At 43.0% G+C, this 23,167-nt stretch overlaps 1 protein-coding gene and 1 long non-coding RNA gene across 2 annotated transcripts in view; both read right to left on the bottom strand.

The window, feature by feature from the left end:
* The window catches only part of LOC143496653 (uncharacterized), a 209,659-nt gene that overhangs the window by 109,099 nt on the left and 77,393 nt on the right, over window positions 1-23,167 (bottom strand). The gene's annotated exons all lie outside the window — the stretch shown is intronic.
* LOC143496650 (ribonuclease-like 3) lies at window positions 17,375-23,107 on the bottom strand. Its single transcript, XM_076992832.1, has 3 exons — window positions 23,024-23,107; window positions 21,950-22,026; window positions 17,375-18,498 (listed from the first exon to the last, which is right to left on the bottom strand). Exons 1-3 carry the CDS (start codon window positions 23,078-23,080, stop codon window positions 18,045-18,047), a joined length of 588 nt encoding a protein of 195 aa, XP_076848947.1. The 5' UTR covers window positions 23,081-23,107; the 3' UTR covers window positions 17,375-18,044.

Here is a 23,167-nt window from a genome sequence, read left to right as displayed (position 1 = left end):
ACCTGTTTACCCCGCCCCGCTCGTTCGTCTCTGTGATTACCTTGTTTGTTACCACGCCCCGTGTTATTACCGTCACCTGCCCCTCGTTAGATTCCTTGTATTTAAGCCCCTGAGTCTCCCTTGTCCTTTGTCTGGTATTTTGTTTGATTTGGTTTGACTAGTTCTTGTTCAGCGTTTTACCCGACCGTTTTGTGTCCCTGTCTTTTGATTCCTCGCCTGTTACTCGTGTTCCCCTGTTTGTAATGCCCGTGTTTGCATGTTTTTCGGACTGCCCTCCTGTGATCGACCCTGCCTGGCTTTCTGACGATGAGTATGGTATTCCCTTTAATAAATCTCGCTCCTCTCAGCATTTGTGTCCGTCTCCTCGCTACGCAGCGCGAGAATCGTTACACCTTACCTTGCAGTTGCCTTTGAACTGCGGTTATCTATTACACTTTAGGTCTAAACTCATATCCATACTGTTTAAAAGGTTTTTGAAGTAACGTAATGTTTTGTACTACATTTTCCATATGACTTGTGCAGTTTAATGAAGTTTATATATAGGCTACTTTGCACTTTACTTGCCCGGCTGAAGACTTCTGTCTAAACCTCCTGTTTCTCTATAAAATCTGTACAATTAGGGGAGACCGGGTATGGTTGTAACACTTTTTGCTGCCAGTATGGAAAACACAATATGTATTAGTTAAACAATATACAAGACTCGTGTGGCTTAATGAAATGTGGGAGTGATAGAATTTATAATTATTTTATAACTGTGGGGTATTTTTCTTGTCCAGAATCAACCAGCTTTTTGCTGCCATGGTTCTATGGTGTAACTATTTTGCACTTCACTGCACAAACACACACACACACACACACACATCAACATTTTTCTCAACTAGGTATTCAACAAGTGTATCAACCACTTTGCAAACATTAATCTGTTTCTTTGTTGAAAGTTTTACTACACAAATGTCTATTATATACACACACAGACAAAGCACATGATCGATTTTTACAGCATTGTTGCTCTTCTGTGTTTCTTGAAATTTTGTAAACGTTTAACATCATCAGCGTTCATGTTATTACAAAGTGTAAAATCATCCACACTATCGCCAATACAATTATACAACAAATGTGTCAATTCGTAGTACACACGATGTTTCATCACACGTTCTGACAAACTCTGTCGTACACAAGCCAGACCCATTTTCGACTTAAACAGCACTATGAGTCTTTGAACCGCCTTCCCAATGGTCAACGGCGTCAGAGACGAATTGTTCGGATGTTTGATCAACCAGACTTCCCCTTAGCTCCTGCAGCTTTTCCACAATGTATGGCTCGCTCCGCAATTCACAGACAACGGTTTCAGCACATCCTTGCACTTTTTGAAGAGCCAGCTGTATTCCAAAACACTTTAGAAGACCCGCTATGGCTTCTCTTAACTCGGGTATGAACAGTGACTGTGTTATATCTTTATAGTATTTTTCAAAAAAGAAGATATCCGGCTCAAAGAGACACGTGTGTCGACGCTGGCTGGGGTGATTCACTTCACAACCGAGACACATCTTCAACTTGCGATCTATGATGTGTTGTAGGATTGCAACAACGGCAGACTTTATCAGTTTCAACGCCGTAGTACACACTCGGCTGTCCACATCATCGGGCTGCTCATGTGTGATTGTGTCTTCAGGAACATCGACTTGCTCATCCGATGGGGAGGCCATTTTCACATATCCAAGATCCAACATACTATTGTCCGGTCCTGTGTTGTCCATAGCTGATTCATCATAGCTGTAGTCCACAAACCTACGACCGGTGTCGATCGCCGTATATTCAAAGCACGGACTTCTGTAGTTTCTATACCACACACGCTCACAGGCATCCGGCTGGTCTGCTGGATGAAAATCCTCAAACACGTTGGCCTGCATGTTGGCCTTGTCTTGATGTTGTGTGCCCACGATGTGGAGTTGTGTTTCTTTTAACGTACTTTCGGGTAGGCTGTGATCCTCTTTGACCACCCCACAAACGTCATAAGCCAGAGAATCAGAGGTATTTGACCAAATGCTTTGGTATACCGTCTCTTCCTTGGCGCTAAAAACAAATTGGTTTCACCACTAGAACTAAATCTTGGCGTAACTGTTGAATCTCTAAAAAGAGCCTGATCCACACACACAGCAGACATTTTAAAATGCTGTAGCAGTGTCGGTTTAAATACTATATACAACATCTGCATATTTAAATGTCTCGTGTCTGATTGACTAAACTGTGTGACATAGACGTCAAGGCATCATGCACCAACAGGTGTGGTGTGGCAGGGGATGTGAACTGTGGGGGGCGTACCCCAGACCTCCCCTTGTGGGGGATAGCCTGTCAATCAAACATGTCACTCAAAGATGTCATAAATCAAGGGGGGTGGTTGGGTGGAGATGGGTAGGATATGCCCAGACTTGCCCCTGTTGTGGGGGTGACCTGTCAATCAAACATGTCACTCAAGGGTCATAAATCACTCAAAAAGGTGTTTGTCAGAATGTGTGATGAAACATCGTGTGTACTACGAATTGACACATTTGTTGTATAATTGTATTGGCGATAGTGTGGATGATTTTACACTTTTTAATAACATGAACGCTGATGATGTTAAACGTTTACAAAATTTCAAGAATCAAATGAATGTTGTCAAAACAACAACGTCGCATGATTGGCATCATTTGGCCCAGTTTTGTGTAGATTCTAACAAAACACCCCATGTGTCTATTAGTAAACTGTTGGTTCTCATGCCTAAGAGCAACAATGCTGTAAAAATCGATCATGTGCTTTGTCTGTGTGTGTATATAATAGACATTTGTGTAGTAAAACTTTCAACAAAGAAACAGATTAATGTTTGCAAAGTGGTTGATACACTTGTTGAATACCTAGTTGAGAAAAATGTTGATGTGTGTGTGTGTGTGTGTGTGTGTGTGCAGTGAAGTGCAAAATAGTTACACCATAGAACCATGGCAGCAAAAAGCTGGTTGATTCTGGACAAGAAAAATACCCCACAGTTATAAAATAATTATAAATTCTATCACTCCCACATTTCATTAAGCCACACGAGTCTTGTATATTGTTTAACTAATACATATTGTGTTTTCCATACTGGAAGCAAAAAGTGTTACAAACATACCGGGTCTCCCCTAATTGTGCAGATTTTATAGAGAAACAGGAGGTTTAGACAGAGGTCTTCAGCCGGCCAAGTGAAGTGCAAAGTAGCCTATATATAAACTTCATTAAACTGCACAAGTCATATGGAAAATATAGTACAAAACATTACGTTACTTCAAAAACCTTTTAAACAGTATGGATATGAGTTTAGACCTAAAGTGTAATAGATAACCGCAGTTCAAAGGCAACTGCGAGGTAAGGACAGGTAAAATATCCAAAATATCTTGAAAAAAGTTCTGCAGATATTTAATATTATATGTACATAACTATATTCTTCCAAAACAATGTACCGGACGTGCAAGTGTTCAAAGAACAAGTTCTCACAGGTTGTCATCAACTAGCGTGACGTTTTCCCCCATAGAAGCACAACACGTTTAACCCCTCGGACATTGCGCATATTTGGGGTTCAGTACTACACTTCAGCCTGTATACTTCTTTTTCAGTTCAGTTTTCAGTTCAGTTGTTATCTGGAATATTTACACATTTATTGCACAGTAGGAATGAATTTGTGCAGTGTAATATATAATGATTGGAAGATCATCTGAAGCTTTTAATCACTTTGTCAAATAACATAGTTTTAAAAGCATACCCCGGCATTTGGAGGAATTCAAGCTCGGTTCATGGGGCATATATGGAATATAAACTCATAAACTCCAGCTCATTTTATTTATTATTTACTATACTGTTTGTATATACTGTAGAAAAATGTAAATATTGACTTCTTAAGTCGCTTCATTTTAGTGAAGATTGCAGAGGGATATTCTCAGGTGTAAAATGCAAATGTGGGCCATGTTTTGGCATTCCTTATGTAGAGAATTAAACAGCATCACACAGCATTCATTTAGTTCAAAATTCAGGATACTGTCAGGTCTAGCCCCGCCCCCCTCCCTGGTCCCGCCTAGCTCCCCGCTCCCATTCGTTCCTCCCTCTGTTTGTCACGCCTTCATCGTCAGTCTCGTGCACCTGAATCTTGTTTCACCGTCCTGTCCCTGTGTATAAAGATCCCCGAGTGTTTCACTCCTTTGTCTGTCATTCCCTGCACGGTACCCCTCGCCTCTCCTCTGTATCTCCTGGTATAGTCCTGTTCCTCTCGTTTGGTTTCTCCTAGTCTCCATGTGTTGGTTTATCTTTCCCAGTGTCTAGCGCTTGTATTCCTCGTGTATGTTCCCCGTCCTCAGTGTTGTTGATGTTCGTTCTCTCGTTGTCTGTTTGTAGTTCGTATGCCTTAGCGTTTCTAGTACTCCGTTGCCCCTGTAATTCATTGCATCTCATGTGTATTGGTTGGTTAGTTGTTATATTCTCCTGTGTTCATGTCTCCCGGTTGTCTAGCCTACCCGTCACAGTTGTATCCTTCCCTAGCGTTTATAACTAACTTCCTTGTTGCGTTGTGTCGTTTGTATTTTAGTTCTCGTTTAGTATTCCCCCTAAGTACGTTGTTAAGTAAGGCTTGTATGTTTCTTAGTTCTGTTTTCTCTGGATTCTGGTTGTTATCGAGGTGTTTATTATTTAATAAATTAGCTTGTCTTGCATTTGCGTCACCCCCTTCCCTTGAAACGTTACAGTTACATCCATCCACCCATTCTCATCCTCTTATCTGGGGCCCTGGTCGCGGGGGCAGTAGCCTGAGCAAAGAGGCCCAGGTTTCCCTTTCCCCAGCCACCTCTTCTAGCTCTTCTGGGGGGGGGGATGTCGAGGTGTTCCCAGGACATCTGAGAGATATAATCTCTCCCACGTGACCTGGGTCTCCTCCCTGTTGGACGTGCCCGGAGCGCATTATTTTAACTCTCCTGTTATGACCGGGAACATGATTATTAGAGGTGCTTATGGCGAGACACGGCAGGCAAATACATCGTTTTATCATGCGCCGGTCAATTTTGAGGTTTTAGGCTATTTTGATTCCGTAACATGTCTTATTTCAAGCTGATGGAAAGAAAATGTGCAAAATAAACATTAAAGTGTTTATTTATCTACACTTGATCTGGATGCGCCTGTAGATTTTTCATAAGTTCACGAAAAGTTAGCATTCTTACGGAGCATGAACCGCCGCTCCAGTTATCTATACCTGTCATCATCATGGGTATCGTTGTATCTCTCTCTCTCTCTCTCTCTCTCTCTCTCTCTCTCTCTCTCTCTCTCTCTCTCTCTCTCTCTCTCTCTCTCTCTCTCTCTCTCTCCTAAACGAGTACATCTGCTCCAAATATGATCATTTCCTTTCCAACAGCAACAGATCGTGAAAGAATAAAAGGGTGATTTAAACGCAAACTTGACATCTCGTTGGCCGGTGTCGATTTCTGAGAATGTGAAACCTGAGAGCGTCACGTGGTCACATGCGGTCACACTTTCTGGTTTAGCATTTCAGTATCTTTATAATATATAAAAACGCCGAAAGTATTGCTTTTAACAGCTTCTCAGAAAAGACAACAATTGTCACTTGCGAGAAGAAGCAAGGTGAAACTTGCAAAAATCAATTAGATAATGAAATGCTTACACGCATTTAGAATTTAGATAGCAGGTCGGACCAAATGCGCCGCACAGCAGAATGGTAGAATGGACAAAACTTTTAAGTTTAATACAAAATATGAATAAAAGTGAATGAATACAATGTTTTGTGACTAAAAGTTTTAAACACATACCTATGTTATGTAAAAGTAAAAAATAAATACACCAATTAAACGTGAGGAGATGAACAGGTAGTGATATCCTATACATTTAATTGTGTTGGTAAATGCAGGGTTGAGGCAGCAACAGGTATGACCATTTCTACCTTTAGTGAAGGTGTCTCTGCTATGATGACTGATATGGAGAGGTTGTGGCTGCAGAGCATAGTCTTACTGTCAATGTAATGAAGCTGATATGATCAGAGCACAGTCTTACTGTCAATGTAATGAAGCTGATATGATCAGAGCACAGTCTTACTGTCAATGTAATGAAGCTGATATGATCAGAGCACAGTCTTACTGTCAATGTAATGAAGCTGATATACTCAGAGTATCAAAAGCAGAGGTTGTCACATCTGCCACGTTCGCCGGCGTGAAACACAAGTGCAAACCTGAGCACAGCTAAAAAGCTGAAAAGACATCATGAGGAAATGTGTGAGGGACATACATATGGAGCAGGGATGGATGACTAGGTTGTAAACAGGACTGGGGAACTATTGTGCAGGACAGACATACAACAATCTAAGGTAAAAGTTCTACAGGTTGCAGTGTGTGCGCTGTGATTGCGTTATATTGAAGTTAAACTTAGTCATTACATTGCTCTGTTTTGCTGTTTGTCCTTTAATTGTTGGGGATGCTCTAATGATATGATTAGATTGAGAGTAAGTAAACAGTTTTTTCTGATTTATAAAGTAATAAAGAGATATTCAGAATCTCAAAACAAGAATTTTTAACCTGACTTTATGCATTGTTTAGATTTCTGTTTTTGAAATAAATGCAAATTAACATATATTTAATTAGATAACGCCCAAGTTGCATAATTAAACATAACATTTCAGAAAACTTGTAATTCTCTTAATGTCAATAATCAATATGGTAAGTTTCATAGTGATTGCTAGATAACATTTTTACCCTATTCACCTGTAGTGTCTTACCTTAAACGAAGAGAATGTTTGGCCGCAATCATCTCAGTTACATATTGTTTGGTGAAAGGTGTGTTTGGAGGGTTTGGTTAATTTTGACTAGATATGCAAAACTCAATAGAAAAACAAGGAACGTGAGCTCATGTTCATGGTCAGGTTTCCTAAGTAGAGTCACAGTAGAACGTGTGATTGATGATGGGCTACATATTAAGGGATCAAAAGATAAAGATTTAACAGCACAAAATAGCAACCAGATATTGATGTTCTTCACTGCTCGACGGTAAATGGCTCACTTTCAGAGGCTGTAATGAGGGCAGAATCTACTAACAAGGGCAATTACAGAGAATATCCGTGTATGATGATGTCTTAACCACTCCAGTCATCCTCTGTTTTCTGGCATGTTCAATTACATTCAGAGTTATTTACAACTGTAGGCTCTGCTATTACAGCCTCTGGCCTTAATGAAATCAAAGATGAAGTTCCATCTGCTTACATTTTTGACTGGCGAGTAGATAAGACAACTGACATTTTCATGTCATGCACAACAGTCTGTGATAATTTGTTATGTAAATACCGCAGGCCCAAACTTAGTAATGATTTGTGGATGTTTTATATTTCAGAACGACAAAATGTCCAATCTGTCTTTGGTGTTTTAAAATAGCAGATGCAGCACTTTGTGATGTAAAAAATGTAATGTACATTGTGACTACAGTCATGGCTTCCGCTAAAGGACTTTAAGATAAAGTTAAAGAAATTGCCCCAGAAGCAATTTTTGTGAACTGCTATGCACATAGATTAAACTTGGTGTTAAACTCGTGCACAATTCATGCCTCGGTCCAGTTTTTTTTTGCAACTTTCTATGGGTTTGTCACATTTATTGATAAACCCACATTTACTGTTAAAGGACGGCCTTTCCTAAGTCTTCAGGAAGTTCCCTGAAACTTTGCTACACAGTGGAGCTTCACATAATGGATATTAAGCACTATGACCCAACATGTATCATAGGCTCCTGCAGACTTTAGAAAGGATATGTTTTAAAAGAGTCGGGTGATTCCTGAGGAGATATTCCAACATTTGATAAAAAGTTATGGCAGTTTCTTTGATATAGGGAGACTGAAATCTGAGTTCCATGTTTTCAGAAAAAACAGTGAATAAAACAATGTATTAATCTTTTACATATATTTACATTGTTTTAAGATTGTCATTATAAACTTGATAGTTTAACAAGGTTCTCTACATTAAATTTCAAAAGAGGTAATTTTAATGTTTATACAGTGTGGTTTAACTCGGTTGAGAATGATTCTTCATTGATTCATCAGAGTTTGTTAATTGTTTGAAGTATGCTACTTTGAAGTAGGCATATTTGTGTGTGCGCTGTTCTGTGTGACTAGGGGAGTGTGTGACTAGGGGCGTGTGTGTGTGTGTGTGTCGCGGGCAGTGGACGGATGTTTCCCTACAGCGTGAGTCAAGGTCATGTGCGAGTGCATCGGTATGTGTGTGTGTGTGTGTGTGTGTGTGTGTGTGTGTGTGTGTGTGTGTGTGTGTGTGTGTGTGTGTATGTGTGTGTGTGTGGGAAGACCTGAGTTAATTCATTGAGGGAAAGGTGACGAGGTCAACTCAGCGTGCCGAGGACCCTCAGAGTTACTTCAAGTCGGTATGGGGCCTCACTCAGGAAAAAAATGGTTTGTATGGATATTCGCATACCACAGTCGAATGCATGTTGACTCCTCAAGGAAACGTTCCCCCTCTCTCTCTTTAAATGCTCGTGCTCTAAACATGCACCCCGGATTGGTGTGTTGAGAATGCCTCCTCATTGGTTCATCAGAGTTTTGTTAACTGTTTGATGTTACTCAAAGTAAGCATATTTGTGTACGCGTGCGCGGTCTGTGTGACTAGGGGGTATGTATGTGTGTGGTGTGTGTCTGAGATCCTCCTGTTCTGTTCAGGGTGTGTGTGTGTGTGTGTGTGTGTGTGTGTGTGTGTGTGTGTGTGTGTGTGTGTGTGTGTGTCTGAGATCCTCCTATCTTTTAGCGCTAATCTGTGTGGACTAGGGTTTGTGCGCTGTTCTGTTCAGGGTGTGTGTGTGTGTGTGTGTGTGTGTGTGTGTGTGTGTGTGTGTGTGTGTGTCGCAGGTGTCTAGGGTTATACGGCCCCGGAGAGTCAACATCAAAGAAGATCAAAATAATGTTTTAATTAACCTTATCAAGCAAAATATCAAAGCACAACTTAATTCTCTTTGGTCGTGACATTCAGTTTTTGTGTGTGACATTCCGTGATTTGGCATCATGGTCTAAGAATAGTGATTTAGCATCATGGTGTAAGAATAAACCGGTCCGGACCCGAATGCAGTCTTGTCCGGACCCAATCTAATTCCTGATTAACTGGATACGCCAACCCCTCCCCCCCCCCCCCGACCTTCATACCTGGCGCTATCTGCCAAATTTGGCCCGCGGAAAAATATAGTGGATATATTGTACAGCTTGGTCCCCCTCACTTCAGAATTTCCATCTGCGCCCCTGTGCGGTTGTGTCTTGTGATAATCCGTCTCACCTGTGGCTCGTCTCATAATCACGCGGGGTTTATGTGGTTTGTCTATTTAATGTGCGCTCACGCAGTTTTCTGTGCTCGTCGTTGACTGAGTCTGCACGTGGTGTGTGCGTGTTCCATGTTTCTCCGTGCGCTTCGAGCGCAGTTTATGTTAAACAGTAAAGTGACGTTTGCTGCAAAACGAGGATTCTGTGTCTCATCCTTCGCCCTGCCCGCACGTCACACATTTAAAACTGAATGAGTAAAAATTATATTGTTTCACAAACACATAGTATACCACCATAATACCATAAGCTCTGATGCATATTTTTATTTTCATACTGTATTTTGACAAATTTTTCTGGAAACATTACAATTTTTTTGGTCATTTAAAAGATTTCTTAATGGATAAAATGGAATTACATTTCTTTTTAATTACGGTTGATCTTAAGTTAAATTCAATTACCCAGTAACAATCTGGTCTCCTTGATAGTGCACAGGCCAGCCACGATCACATCCCACTATAATGTATCGAGTGCTTGAGAAACCCCGATACTCACATTTGGGGTATCTTTTTTCTCCCTTTGCATTTCTCAAATTGCAGGTGATTGCAAGTATTGCTATCATGTTCTGCGGTGATTCCCCTTTCATGTATCACTCTGTCACACCAGGCTTTGCTCATGTCCTCTTTCACGTGCTGTGTGAGGAATTTATTGTAGCGCACCACCACATCGGCAGGCTGGGTGTCGGCCCACGGAGCGACAGACAAGGTCAAATCAAATCAAATCAAATCAAATTTTATTTATATAGCGCTTTTTACAACAGTTGTTGTCACAAAGCAGCTTTACAAGTGCCGAGTCCTAGCCCCCAGTGAGCAAGCCAAAGGCGACATCAAACCCACAACAAACTGATGTATCTCCATGACAACGGTTCTGGAGGGAGAGAATAATAAGACACAGCTAGACACTAAGGACAATTAACACATTCAACTCTGTACAGATTAATGGAATTATATTTCACAGCTTAAGTATATGATGCAGAATAGATCATGTTAGCTGAAAGAACTGCACTCTGAATGACAACAGCTCTATGGTTCTCCTCCCTGAAATCCTCCAGCAAGAAAAATGTTAAAGTGAGCTGTTGGTCTGTGCTATCATCTAACAAAATCCATCCTTATATACCGTACTGCAGCAGTGTAAAGTCATCCTTCCTACCCAGTATTCAGTATTCCCACCCCACACAGTATCATTAGAGACCCCTCCCACCCCACACAGCATCATTAGGGACCCCTCCTACCCCACACAGCATCATTAGAGACCCCTCCCACCCCACACAGCATCATTAGGGACCCCTCCCACCCCACACAGCATCATTAGGGACCCCTCCCACCCCACACAGCATCATTAGAGACCCCTCCCACCCCACACAGCATCATTAGGGACCCCTCCTACCCCACACAGCATCATTAGAGACCCCTCCCACCCCACACAGCATCATTAGAGACCCCTCCCACCCCACACAGCATCATTAGAGACCCCTCCCACCCCACACAGCATCATTAGGGACCCCTCCCACCCCACACAGCATCATTAGAGACCCCTCCCACCCCACACAGCATCATTAGAGACCCCTCCCACCCCACACAGCATCATTAGGGACCCCTCCCACCCCACACAGCATCATTAGAGACCCCTCACACCCCACACAGCATCATTAGAGACCCCTCCCACCCCACACAGCATCATTAGAGACCCCTCCCACCCCACACAGCATAATTAGGGACCCCTCCCACCCCACACAGCATCATTAGAGACCCCTCCCACCCCACACAGCATCATTAGAGACCCCTCCCACCCCACACAGCATCATTAGGGACCCCTCCCACCCCACACAGCATCATTAGAGACCCCTCACACCCCACACAGCATCATTAGAGACCCCTCCCACCCCACACAGCATCATTAGAGACCCCTCCCACCCCACACAGCATAATTACGGACCCCTCCCACCCCACACAGCATCATTAGTGACCCCTCCCACCCCCTTCACGGCTGCTAATGTGATTCAGATGACGGCAGAGAGACAAGCTAGCTGCCATAAGGACGGTTTGGGACAAGTGGGTGGCCCGTCTCCCCCTGTTTCACAACCCTGTGTCCAATGTCACTGTTGACGAGCAGCTGATGCCATTTCGGGGCCGCTGCCCATTTCGACAGTATATACCATCAAAACCTGCCAGGTATGGTATAAAGATTTGGGCTGCCTGTGATGCTGCTTCCTCTTATGCATGGAACTTGCAGGTCTACACAGGGAAACCCAGTGGAGGAGCCCCTGAGAAAAACCAAGGCATGAGAGTGGTCCTCCATATGACACAACATCACGTGTGACATTTTTTTCATCACACAAGCTGGGACAGGAGTCGCTAAAGCGGAAGCTGACTATGTTGGGAACAGTACAAAAAAACAGGTCTGAGCTTCCTCCCCAGTTGCTGAAAACAGAAGGCAGGCCAGTCCAGTCATCCAAGTCTGTGTACACGGCTAACACGACCCTGGTATCATATGTACCAAAGAAAGGAAATAATGTGTTGCTCATGAGTACACTGCACAGGGACGGCAGAATCTGTGGCCAGGAGCATCAAAAGCCTGAAATGATAATGGACTACAATACCACAAAAGGGGGAGTGGACAACCTCGATAAGATGCTGACTGCTTACAGTTGCAAAATAATAAATAGAGTGGTATTTCTATTCATAAATGTAATTTAATAAATGTGCTAAATTGGGCTAAAGTAAACATCTGTTGATTATTTTAACAAAAAAATGCAATGGGTCCATCACACCCTGCCGTACTCCCTGTGTAACAAAAAACCAAAGAGTAGAGTGCTGTAACGATCCAACCAGGAAGACACGAATCCAATTGTGGAATGCTGTAGTTTTTATTTGTGAAATGAATACGGAGTACTCGTACAAGTGAATAACTCCATAGAGTGTGTGAAGTGTATGAGTGCGGTGGTCGAAGTCAGGGCGGTCCGAGTTCACGCCGGGTAGACAGATGGCTGGACGTACAAGAGGGCTAGGCTGAGAACGAGGTCTGGAACGAGAGCAGAGGTCAGTACACAGGAGAGCAATCACGGGGAGATAACGCTTGGTAAGTGGCATGCCAACAATACTTCGCAACCCGGAAGAGAGAGGAGGAAGCCTAAATAGTTGCGAAAGGGGAGGGGCGATGAGTGACAGGTGAACCGCATCACACGGCGATCATGTGCTGTTCCTGACAAGTGCCAACAGAATCTCCAGACTGCGCTGGATCAATAGCACATAATAGTAGGGGAGGGGCCAATAATGGATGAATTTGTATACACATAATAGTAGGGGAGGGGTCAATAATGGATAAATTTGCATACATATAATAGTAGGGGAGGGGTCAATAATGCATTAATTTGCATACAAGGACCTGGGGGCATTTCCATATCAAAGTTAAAGGAAAATTTAAAATGCAAAGTGGCAAAGTGTCCACGCTTGAAATTACAGTCCTACACACACATGGTTATTTGGGATGAAAATTATAATTGAACATCATTTACAATTGTTATTTGGTATAGGCTACTACTATTACATTTTAATTTACATAGGGATATTGAATGCATTAAGAGTAGCTTTATTTAAATCAAAAATATTTCCAAACTAGGTTGTTTTGTGTAATTATGAGGAAATTGTCAAAATGATTATGAACATTTCATTCACTCAGTAACAATGCATTTGAAATTGAATGATCAAACTCACCATGTTAACAAGTAGGGGTGACCTGCAATGGTCCCTGATTCGACTATTCGATTAAAGGACCCCTAGTTGTCACGGTGACAGCTCCGGACCCTTCCCTGTGGGCGTGTCATGACGTTGTCTGCGTGCTGTTATGTCCATGTTTGTACTTCCGTGGGTGTGGGTTGTTTGTGAGCGTGTTCGTTTGTTACACCTGTGCCTTGTCTCGAGGTCACGTGGGTCTGTGTAACTCACCTATTTAATGTGCGTTCGCGCAGTGTCGTGTGCTCGTCTTTGTCTAAAGTTCATGCCTGTGCAAACATCGCATCAGCGTGGTTGCACCATATGTGCTGAGCTTTGTGTGTTTGTGTTTTGATTAAACGTTTGATGTCCACTGCAAGACGCGTGTCGTGCCTCCTGCTTCCTCCAGCACCACAGCGTCACAGAAAGACGAGCCATTACAGATGCCCGGATACGCCAAGCGTACAAAGGGGAAGAAGAAAGGCCGACATCACCACGGTACTTCCCCAGTGCGGCTGCACGATGTCCCCATCACCGAGCAGACCATGGAGCAGGACCCGTTCTGCGCGTACATGCTCTGCGCGGGACGCGGAGGATGCAGAGACAGCGGAACACTTCCGCCAGACCGTGTTACGCGTGTGGAGGGAGAGAGAGAACCCCGCGTCCGTGGAACTGCCACCCCGTGCAACGGGCACCTGCGAAAGAGAGGAAGACAGCGCACTTCTCCCGGTCTTCCCCGAGGAGGAGGAGACCGGTGAGCCATTTCTGGTGGGTGCGGGCGCCTTGTCCCTCACCCCTCCCGAGGATGAGTTCGGGGAAACGGACTCTCCAGGCGAGGAGGAGGACGAGACCTACCCCCCGTCGGAGTGTTCCGAAGCCACCCTGGACTACGGCAAGGCGGAGGGAGACGAAGAGACATACCCCCCATCGGTGTGTTCCGAGTCTACTCTAGACTACGGGGAGGGTGATGAGGACACCAGCTCTCTTCCCTCCAGCCACACGTTCTCCGCAGAGCGACACGAAGTGGAGGTCGACGTCAGTCCTCCCCCTTCCGTATTCTCGGCTCCTACCGCATACTACGGAGAGGGGGAGGACGCCAGCCGCTCTCCGTCTGTGTGTTCATCACCCTTCGGGAGTGAGGACGAGAGCGAGAGGGTGGAGAGCGCCTCGGGACGTTCGGGGAGCACTGAGCACCTCAAGAAGGAGGTTCCCCGTTCCTCCTCAGCGGCAAGCAGCATGGCCTGAGGGAGGACTAAAGCTCCCCGAGGGAAGCCCCCTGGAGCAAGGCCAGCGGGAGCCCCGAGCGGCGCAACGCGCGCGGGGAGTCGGAACCCTAGGACCGGAGAGGCTCCGCAGCCTGTACCGCCTGCGGCATCTGCGCCTCCAGGAGGGACTCCGCCGCCTGTTCCGCCTGCCGCGCCCGCCCAGCTTGCTTTCCCTTGAGGGATAGCGCCACCGTGTGCGCTTTGGCAGGCAGCCGGAGCGGTGTCATGGCTGCCTGTCCCTATATGTTTGTCTATTCCCCTATGTCTCCCTAATTTCCTTTTCCCGTTCGTTCCTCTTGTGTTTCATGTGCCAGTGTGTGTGTTTGTCAGCATGCCATTGTTTAATGTTTTCTCCCCTGTCTTCCCAGGGAGGGTGTGCTAGAGCTGTTCGCGGCGGTTCCTGCCGTCGGGGGTGACGGCTCTCGGAGGCTCGTGATCCCGGCGGCTCCAGACCTGCCCCGTCGGTGTTGGTTCGGGGCTTCCCAGCTGCGCGGGACGCTCCGGGAGTAGCGAGCCCCTGGGGAAGGGTTCTGTCACGGTGACAGCTCCGGACCCTTCCCTGTGGGCGTGTCATGATGTTGTCTGCGTGCTGTTATGTCCATGTTTGTACTTCCGTGGGTGTGGGTTGTTTGTGAGCGTGTTCGTTTGTTACACCTGTGCCTTGTCTCGAGGTCACGTGGGTCTGTGTAACTCACCTATTTAATGTGCGTTCGCGCAGTGTCGTGTGCTCGTCTTTGTCTAAAGTTCATGCCTGTGCAAACATCGCATCAGTGTGCTTGCACCGTATGTGCTGAGCTTTGTGTGTTTGTGTTTTGATTAAACGTTTGATGTCCACTGCAAGACGCGTGTCGTGCCTCCTGCTTCCTCCAGCACCACAGCGTCACACTAGTCGACTATGGACGTCATAGTCGAATGTACCATTCTGACTGCATGGGGGTGCCCAAGGAGGCTGCTAAGCATTAGTTGTTACATGAAATGTCTGAAAAAAGTCAAAAAAAGTCCTGAATGAGAATGGGATCCCGTTTAAGGTGCTCTAGAAAAAAAAACCCTGATTCAACTAATAGTCGACTAAAGGGAAAATCTGACGAATCAGATTCGACTATGAAAATCCTTAGTTGTGCTGCAGCACATTAATGCAGTCACTACAGCATTAGAGATCTGAGGTTCAGGAAGATTCTATTCAGAACTCTTGTCCATGTATTTAGTGGCTACGTAAAAAGCTTAAATGGCACACACACATACATCACAAAACTGTGATGAATCATTAATCGTTATTAATACATCATAATATCAAGAGAACATGAGAAGATATTGAAGTGAGAATTTGCATATTTATAAGAAGGTTATATAAGGTAATGTGATTTGACGACTGCAGGGCAAATGCATCTGTTCTGCTTGGTGATGAATGTAACTTTATTCAGCAGTATTGAGTTTCTAACTAGATACAGACAAATATACAGACAATATTGCATACAAAACATGATTAAATTTTTAAATAAGATACAAATGTGGTTTGTCTATTTATATTTTTGGTTTTCTAAATGCATGTGTACATGAGATGTTTTCCATATTGTAGAGACATGTAAAGAGAAGATAAAGTTCTGTACCTTGAACCTGGAAAGAGAAAGATAAGTTAGGAGAGAAGAGTCATTAAAGGTTCTCTCCAGAGGCCGTGTCTGGTTCTCTGTCCTCTTTTGAGACTAAAGGTCTTTGTTCAGTTTATTTATCTCTTCAGTAAATATCACACCCTTTTATGCTCCTATATTGTCCTACAGGAACCTACGACAACCTCTTTTACACTCCTATAGTCCACTACAGGACCCTATCACACCGTTTAACGCTCATATAGTGCCCTTCAAGACCCTATCACACCCTGTTTTACGCTCCTATAGTGCCATACAGCAGATGGGAGATTGTGAGGTCAAATGGACTAAATAAAATCCAGTAGTACATTTGTTATAATGTAACCTGTTAGTAAAGTTATGTATAATGATCATTAATGTAAAGAGCAAAACCAGCTAACTTTACTCACCCTGAACCCCTGCTGTAGGCTGTTACACCTGCAGGCTGTTACAAAATGAAAGTGAAAGTAAAATGACTACATGAGTAAATGAGGAGTGGGTCTGGGCCGGAACCAGGTACAGTGTTATAAACATTCACTCAGAATCTTGCAATGTAATGTAAGTACAGAATGAAAAGTCATATTATAAGCCACCATTGGCCACCAGAGGGCAGCACATGTCTCCAGGTCCAGGGTAATAATCTAAGGTTCTGAAACCTGAACCCCCCCCCCCCCCCCCCCCCCCCGGAGGTTTTTTATGTTAAGCTACCTCATGTACTATTATATATATATTACAATATAATTATAATATTATATATTATGCTACCCCATGTACTATTATATATTACAATATAATTAGAATATTATATATTATGCTACCCCATGTACTATTATATATTATAATATAATTATATTTTATATTATGCTACCTCATGTCCTCTTCCCCATGTCCCACTGTAACGCAGCTCGCGCTGCGGAGCGAGGAGACGGACACAAATACTGAGAAGAGCGAGATTTATTACAGGGCATACCATCATCGGAGTCAGATAACCAGTCCGGGTTCATAACGGGAGGGCAGTTCGAGAAACAAGCATAAACAGGAATGACAAAACAGGGAGCACAGACAAGGCTGGGAGAAACAGGGAACACGAGTAACAGGCGAAAAGACAGAAAACCAGAACACAGTCACACCACGGGCGATCAAAAACAACCAAACATCCAAAACAACCGACGAAGGACAAGGGAGACTCAGGGGCTATAAAACACAGAACCGATAACAAGGGACAGGTGAATATAGTGACACAGGGGCGTGGTAACTAACAAGGAAACACGGAGACAAACGAGCAGGGCGGGACGAACAGGCAGGAAACACAGACACGAGTGAACCCGGAGTGACAGCTAAGGGAGGGGGCGTGGCCATACGTGACACCCACTAGATGTAGATGTAGATGTCCCACTACCCCATGGATGCTCCTTTAACAGTATCAGGTTAATATGAGTTTATTCTTTACACACATAATTCTTGCATTGAAGAGAATCATGATAGTCTGTCCAATAAGCACAGAACATACCATATTGGGTTTAACGGGGTGGTGCATGCAGTATGTTTACACAGTGCTACACCTGTAAAACACACAACACTTGAACACTTGTGTAGGCTTGATCACACAAAAATGACCTTGTGTCCACACATGTGAATGTGATGTTGGCTTTGTGTATTAAGGGACTATGGAGAATACCCCATGGAAAAGGCCCATGAGCCCAAACGCTGCTCCTGCTGAGTAAACACTGACTAAAACCCGACTGGATGATTCAACTCTATGGACAAAATGTTTTCTGTTTTTGGTTTTGAAATCCCACATTTCAGTAGCCACACAACTGTCAATGACAAACCAACACATGCATATGAGAAAAATTTTATCAATTAAAACGGAATGAGCAAAATTTATCGTTTCACAAATTCTTAAATGCATCCACCCATAATACCAAAAAGCACTGATACATTATTTTTTAATCTACATAATTTTATACTGTATTTTGAAATACATTTTTATAAAGACATTAACATATTTTTATTTGGTTGTTTATTATCTTATTTTTAGTGGATTTACTTTTACATTGCTTTTTAATTGCAGTTATTTAAAGTTTATTTAATCACCCAATAACAACCTGGTCTTCTTGATAGTGCACAGGCCAGCCACGGTCACATTGCACTGTAATGTATCGAGTGCTCCTTGTCCCCCGATACTGACAGTTGGGGCGTCTTTCTCCACTGTTCAACTTGCAGGTGATTACAGGAAAAGTTTGGGTGCTTGTGAAAAAATCTCCACCCTGAGGCTGGCCAGTGCAGACTGCCCTGACATGCTGCGACGTGGCCTGGATGAAGGTGTTTATTTCTTTGCAATTGTTATTGTCAGGTCTTTCGGTGATATGCCTGTCACGTATCACACTGTCACACAGGCCTGTGTGCATGCCCCCGTACACGTGCCGTGTGAGGAAATTATTGTAGCGCACCATCACATCTTCAGGCTGGGCGTCGGCCCACGGAGCGGCAGACAAGGTCAACATCAAACCCACAACAAACTGATGTATCTCCATGACAACGGTTCTGGAGGGAGGGAGAGAGGGAAATGACACAGCTAGACACTGAAGAAAATAATACATACAGCATCTGTACGGATCAATGGAATTATGTTCCACATCTTAAGCACAAGATTCAGAATAGATCATGTTACCTGAAAGAGCTGGACTCTGTATGACAACAGCTCTAGGGTTCTCTTCCCCGAAATCCCCCCAAGAAAAATGTCCTTGAACTGGTTAAAGTGAGCTGTTGATCTGTGCTGTTGATCTATCATCTAACAAAATCCGTCCTTATATACTGTACTGCAGCAGTGTAAAGTCATCCTTCCTACCCAACATTCAACAGGAACATGATAGTCTGTCCAATAAGCCCAGAGCATACCATATTTGGATTAAGCAGTGGGAGATACAATATGCTTACATGTAAAAACATATAACCAAGAATACCTGTGTAGACTTGATTGAGTCACAACAGAACGACCCAAAAAACACTTGAATCTGATAATGGAACTTTGGAATTCACAGGTTACCAAGGAAACACTATGGAAATGCACAGATCAAACTGCTGGGAAAATCCACTGCAGAAAATAATTTTGTAAAAGCAGCTGCTTAACAAACCATCACATCTAAACCATCAGAGCCAAACAATCACATTGAACCCAAATATTAAAGTGCACATGCACGATAAGCATTGGTAGGGGGTAGAGGGGTCACCCTACAGAATATTTTAATGTTTTTTTCTATTGTAGCTGCATTGAAGAATTTTAATGTAGATGGTGATACATAGTTGTAACGTAGCCCAAATACTATGTTTTAAAGTAGCTTGCCAAATAAGGTCTGTGCCATAACAAAGTTTAGAATACAGCAAATTCTCAAAGATTTAAGACTGTTACATAAGACAAAGCTTTGGTTGATGGTCCTGCAAGCTGAAGTCCTGAGTTGTTCTTCATAACTGTCTTTGGCTCTGCTGATCCACTGATGTATGCCCTGCTGTTTTCAGTAGGTAATTATATACTGCAATGCTCTACAGCCATGTTAACCTGGACATGGGCAAACCACAAAGGAGCCAAATCTCATCAGAAATCAGCATTGCCACAGATCCAAACTTCCTGTTAGAGCAAGTGAGAACATTCAGCTCATGGTCTTTCAAAAAAACATCAGCCGTCATCCATTGGAACGTTAGGGATTTTTTGCTTATTTTCATCTAATTAAACTCCCACCATATGATAATTAGGGTTAAAGACTGTATATGGTAATTATGTGACCAGAGTTGTATAGTCCAGGTTCAAAAAGTAAAAGTCCTCACCAGGATTTTGCTCAGGCTTCCTGAATTGTGTTGATTCCACTTATTTTACCTGGATTGCACTAATTAGAAACCTAGCAAGCTTGAGCAAAATCCTGGTGAGGACTTTTACTTTCTGAACCTGGATTATACAACTCTGTATGTGACTATTCATAAGACAGAGGAATGAAATTGTTCTTTCTAGGAAGGTTGTTTAAAGGTGAATGTCATGTATGGCATGCACCCCCCTCCCTTAGCTGTCACTCCGGATTCCCTCGTTTCTGTGTTCCTTGCCTGTTCGTCCCGCCCTGCTCGTTTGTCTCTGTGATTCCCTGTTAATTACCACGTCATTGCCATCACCTGTTCCTTGTTTCAGTTCTGTGTATTTATAGCCCCTGAGTCTCCCTTGTCCGTCATCGGATATTTTGGTTATCGTGGTGTGTTCCTGTTTTTTTAATATTTCACCTGTTACTCGTGTTCCCTGTTTCTCCCTGCCTTGTTTGCCTTCCCTGTTTTGTCATGCCTGTATACCTCTGTTACTCGGACTGCCCTCCCGTGATGAACCCGGACTGTTTTTCTAACTCTGATGATGGTATGCCCTGTAATAAATCTCCGCAGCGCGAGCTTCGTTACAGTGATACTGTCATGTGAAATGCAACAACCAAAATGTTTCACAAACAACTAAACTGTTGACACTGGCAATGTTGCAGGTTTGAATGTCATATTTCATTTTTTTCATATTCATATTCCTATGCAACTATCAACAGAAAACCAAGTCTTAGTTTTGCATTCAGTGATTGATTGCGCATATGTTTTGATGTTGTCATGGTACGGCGGCCCCTTACCGGTCGCCTCCGTCCACAACGGCTGTTGTTGTTGTTTGTATTGTTGCGTTGTGTGCGTCCCTCAGGGGGGCGGAGCCCGTGATCCGTCTCACCTGAGGGTCGTTTGTTTGTCTATATATGTCTTGTCTTTGTACCAGTTATTTGTACCAAATAAGGTCATTACATCCTTATTTCAGATCTAAGTCACGGGTTTTGGTTTGCTCACTTTTCATATTAAACCATCTTTTTTCCCTGAGACTTGGCGTGATCGCTTCCATTTTATTTCGCTCACCCTGCCCGTCACAGATGTTCTTTGTCGTAAAGAATGACCTATAAATATGGTTTGTCTTCTGTGTGTGATCCATATTCTGAATCAAAACCCACAATCTGCATTTCATGTTCTATAATTAGTATCATTCCAAAAAGTGTTTTTATTAGAAAGAAATGTCACATTCTGAATACTTGTGATGTCACATTGCGAATACTTGTGAAACTCACTGAATTTCCTGCATAATATTTTGTGGAATTATTGGCTATGTAGTCCATATGCTTCTTGGCCTCACGTTTACACTAACAGTCAAAGGTTTTGAACACCCTCATTTATTTTATATTTCTGACATGTTCTCTTCATAGCTAAAGGTGAGACATGCTAACTAACATGTGTTAAACTGTGTTTGAAGGTGTTGTCCTGTGAGCCATTTATCATGCAAGAGTCGGATAAATGTGGTCTGCTAGACGTCTTCCTGTTAATGTTTGCTGTGGTTTTAATGTAAAAAATGTAAATGTGCCATATTTGTCAATTGTGATTTTTTTCACTGCAATCAAAATGTGTCCTCCACATTTACCCATCTGTGCAATTAGAATACACACACAAACACACACTAGTGATTACTAGAGGGTGTCACGTAGGGCAACGCCCCCTCTCGTAGCTGTCACTCTGGGTCCCCTCATGTCTGTGTTCCCTGCCTGTTTCTTAAGGAAATGCCTATAGTAGTCTGTGTTTCTTTGGCAATTTCTTTTTCATTTCTACATTTACACAGAGAGAGGAGGTAGACGTTATTTATCAGTAGTTTGGGCACCTTGATGCAAAGAATTATCCAAATAGAAATGCTTTGCATCAATTTTCAAAACTTAATTTAGAAACATTCCTGCAGAACAGTTGATGGTATTTAACAACTAACTGGAAATGTTTTATTGTTCTGACATATATGTTTAATTTCAGTTTATTCTTCATTTTTTAAGAACCTAATCACTACCTGTTCTAAAACATTTGACCTATTGTGTATTTTATTTCATATACCTGTAATGTCTAACGTAATCAGCCATGTATAGTTTGATTATATATCTAAATAATAACAAATACTGTAACTTACTTAATGTTACTGCAGGAAATGTTGTACAAATCCCAATGTTGTAGTTGTGAGGTAAATGAGGATGGTTGAGTCTGGGTCTAGCCAGAGAAGAGAAAAAGATTCACATCACATCCTACAGTCATACTGACCTGCAGTCATTTGATGGTTATCACACTACACACACATTAACTCAATGTGAAGGTTATAGTATTTCTAATAAATCCATTACTAGTAAAGGTAATAACTAGTTGTTGTTAAAAGGTGGAGAGAGATGGAGAATGATAAACCCCAGTCACAGCTGTGAGTAACAGGATGTGTTGGGTCTATGTTGGACATTTTGGTAAGTGCTTCCACACGTTATTTATACTGGGGACACAGGAGACATATCTCCACTTCTTTCTGAAATAGACATTTTTCTACAGTTTGTAAGTGTATTCTGAGGATCTTTTATATGTCATCTTGCTGCATATCTTTGTGTTCTGAGAACATGTGAATTTGGGGAGCAGCTGAATGAAAGATCTGAGTCACACGGTCTGATCTCATCACTTCTCACCTACACGGTCTGATCTCATCACTTCTCACCCACACGGTCTGGTCTCATGACTTCTCACTCACTGGGTGTGGTCTCAACACTTCTCACTAACACATTTTGGTCTTATCACTTCTCACTCACTCGATCTGGTCTCATCACTTCTCACTAACACGGTCTGGTCTCATCACTTCTCAATCACACAGTCTGGTCTCATCACTTCTCACTCATACAGTCTGGTCTCATCACTTCTCATTTACACAGTCTGGTCTCACCACTTCTCACTCACACGGTCTGGTCTCATCACTTCTCACTCACACGGCCTGGTCTCATCACTTCTCACTAACACAGTCTGGTCTCTTCTCTTCTCACTGCAGTCTCACCCTTGATGCTTCATTATTATCTGATAAGTTTTCAGGTTGGGATTTCCAGAAAACTTGTTCAAAGTATTTACAATAAAAGTACCCCGACATCATACCTGTAACACTGTAATGAATTGTCATTTAAAATAGTTAAATAAACATTTAGAAATATGTTCAGCAGAGACACAAAGGAATTTGACTCACCTCTCCAGTCACTGGTCCACAATAAAGCTGTGAGGACTTTACTGCTCGTGCACACATCACCTTCCCTTTATAATCCAGAACCGTCACCTCCCTCGTGTCAGCTGCTGAATATGCAAAACACCTTAGATGGTCTACAGGGTGTAT

The sequence above is a fragment of the Brachyhypopomus gauderio genome, unplaced genomic scaffold, assembly GCF_052324685.1.
Source record: "Brachyhypopomus gauderio isolate BG-103 unplaced genomic scaffold, BGAUD_0.2 sc98, whole genome shotgun sequence".
NCBI lineage: Eukaryota > Metazoa > Chordata > Actinopteri > Gymnotiformes > Hypopomidae > Brachyhypopomus > Brachyhypopomus gauderio.
This window is presented reverse-complemented; position numbering and strand designations above follow the sequence as displayed.

Bases quoted from the DNA above. Each gene is read 5' to 3' on its own strand.
- LOC143496650 (XM_076992832.1), bottom strand. From the start codon at position 23,080: ATGTGTGCACGAGCAGTAAAGTCCTCACAGCTTTATTGTGGACCAGTG. The intron at 22,027-23,023 runs GTGAGTCAAATT...TTCTCTGGCTAG, and splicing joins GTGGACCAGTGACTGGAGAG to ACCCAGACTCAACCATCCTC. The intron at 18,499-21,949 runs GTAAGTTACAGT...CCCTCCCTCCAG, and splicing joins ATTTCCTGCAGTAACATTAA to AACCGTTGTCATGGAGATAC.